At 61.9% G+C, this 2,253-nt stretch overlaps 1 protein-coding gene across 1 annotated transcript; it reads right to left on the minus strand.

Annotated features, from left to right (window-relative positions):
• Positions 1–33: 33 nt before the first annotated feature.
• On the minus strand, positions 34–2,253 carry H696_00108 (isovaleryl-CoA dehydrogenase, mitochondrial). Its single transcript, XM_009493940.1, has 5 exons — positions 1,815–2,253; positions 1,357–1,672; positions 838–1,159; positions 427–686; positions 34–296 (listed from the first exon to the last, which is right to left on the minus strand). The coding sequence occupies exons 1-5, from the start codon at positions 2,040–2,042 to the stop codon at positions 151–153; spliced, it is 1,272 nt and encodes a 423-aa protein (XP_009492215.1). The 5' UTR covers positions 2,043–2,253; the 3' UTR covers positions 34–150.

A 2,253-nucleotide genomic window follows, 5' to 3' on the forward strand; every position in this document is an offset into this window, starting at 1 on the left:
GGGGGGGGGGGGGGGCAATAGAATGCAAGTGTTGTTTTTTTTTTATTCCGTCAGGGGCCACATACGCCCTGAAAAGTTCGACGGACAAGGATGGCCACACGTGCAACAGGAGGGAAAGGCAGTCGGGCGGGGGGCGGAGACATGTCCAGCTTAGTTGCGGTTCTTGGCATAGAACTTGTTGAACTCACGGCCGATGAGCATGCGGCGGATCTCCGAAGTGCCGGCGCCAATCTCATAGAGCTTGGCATCGCGCATGATCCGGCCAGCCGGGTAGTCGTTGATGTAGCCGTTGCCGCCTGCACATTTTCGATAGGTTGGGGGAGCATGTAGAGAGAGAGGGAGAGAGGGGGGGGGGGAGGGGTATCAGACAGCCTGTTGCATGCTATAGCCTCCTGCAGGACGGCGAAATAAAGTGTCTGCACGTACCCAGGCACTGGATGGCATCGAGAGCCACCTCGGTGGCGCGCTCGGCACAGTAGAGGATGACACCGGCACAATCCTTGTTGGACACCTGGCCACGATCACAAGCACGAGCCACGGCGTACAGGTACGAGCGAGAGGCCATGGTCTTGGTGTACATGTCGGCCAGCTTGCCCTGCATGAGCTGGAACTCACCAATCGGCTGACCGAACTGCTTACGGTCATGGACGTAGGGGACCGTGATATCGAGGGCGGCCTGCATGAGGCTGTGCATGGCGAGGGTGGTGGTCGTGAGAGAACATCGGGGGGGGGGGGGGGGGGGGGGGAGAGGCAATTGTTAGGACTGGCATATTGGGCGGGAGGGGGGGGGGGGGACTGCGAAAGTAGAGGTCGTCTCAGGAAAGGGGCGAGACGCACCCGACCGGACCGGCAGCCAGAACCAGACGCTCATAGTCGAGACCGCTCATCAGGACGTAAACACCCTTGCCCTCCTCACCGAGGATATTCTCGGCCGGGACCTCGACATTGTCGAAGACCAGCTCACAGGTGTTGGAGCCACGCATGCCCAGCTTGTCCAGCTTGGGCGAGGTGGAGAAGCCGGGCATGCCCTTCTCAACCAGGAAGGCGGTGATGCCATGAGGCCCGGCCGAGGGGTCGGTCTTGGCGTAGACCACGAGCACATCGGCATCCGGGCCGTTGGTGATCCAGAACTTGGTGCCGTTGAGAATGTACTTATCGCCTTTGGGCCATGGGCCGGTCGGAAGCAACAAGGGAGAGAGGCCGAGGAGAAGGGAGGGAGAGAGACAGAGAAAGAGCAGCAGCAGCAGCAGCAGAGAGAGAGAGAGAGAGAGAGCAGCAGCAGCAGAGAGAGCAGCAAAAAGGTCAGGACCATGGGTCGGCATGGGTTGGCACAAGGCTCGAGTCACGAATACGCACCCTTCTTCACGGCCGACAGACGCATGGAGACGACGTCACTGCCGGAGCCGGCCTCGGACATGGCCAGAGCACCGATGTACTCACCGGAAATGAGCTTCGGCAGGTACTTGGCGCGCTGGTCGGCATTGCCGTTGCGCACGATCTGGTTGACGCACAGGTTCGAGTGGGCGCCATACGACAGGGCCACAGAGCCGGAGGCACGGGAGATCTCCTCCATCACCAGGCAGTGGGCGAAGTAGCCCATGTTGACACCGCCATACTCCTCCGGGGCGGTCATACCGAGAACACCAAGGTCACCCAGCTTGCGCCACATGTGCTGCGTAGCAATGCATCCCCGGTGTAGAGACCAGCAGGGCGTGAGTGGGCGAGACCGGGGCAGAAAGGCCATGGTTGTGGAGGAAAGCAGAACGCGGCACAGCTGGCCCGCAAAGGGGCGGCGAGCGCTTGACGGCACGCACCATGGGGAACTCGTTCTCCTTGTCCACCGACTGGGCAATGGGGGCCAGCTCGGCGGCGCAGAAGTCACGCACGGTGTTGCGCAACATCTGCAGGTCCTCCGGCAGGTCAGACAGGGCGTCGGTGTTGAAGGGATCCATGGACATGGCACGGGTGACCAGGGCCGGGCCGGGCCGGACAACGGCCTGCTTCGCCGCGTGGCGGCTGGTAGCAGCAATGGCGGTGAACATGGTGGAGGATGGGGAGAAGGGGGAGGGAGGGCAGAAAAGGGAAAGGCGGAGGAACAAGCGCGGCTTCACCGATCTTGGCTGGCGCGATGCTCCCGGCGCGGAGAAGGGTCGTGGATGCGCCCGAAAAATTCCCCCATCAAAAGACGACTTAGCCCGGACCCAGGAGCCCGAAGACCAGAGGAAGGGACGGAGGTCGTATCTTCGGGGAAAA

This window comes from Fonticula alba (genome assembly GCF_000388065.1).
Source record: "Fonticula alba strain ATCC 38817 unplaced genomic scaffold supercont2.1, whole genome shotgun sequence".
NCBI lineage: Eukaryota > Rotosphaerida > Fonticulaceae > Fonticula > Fonticula alba.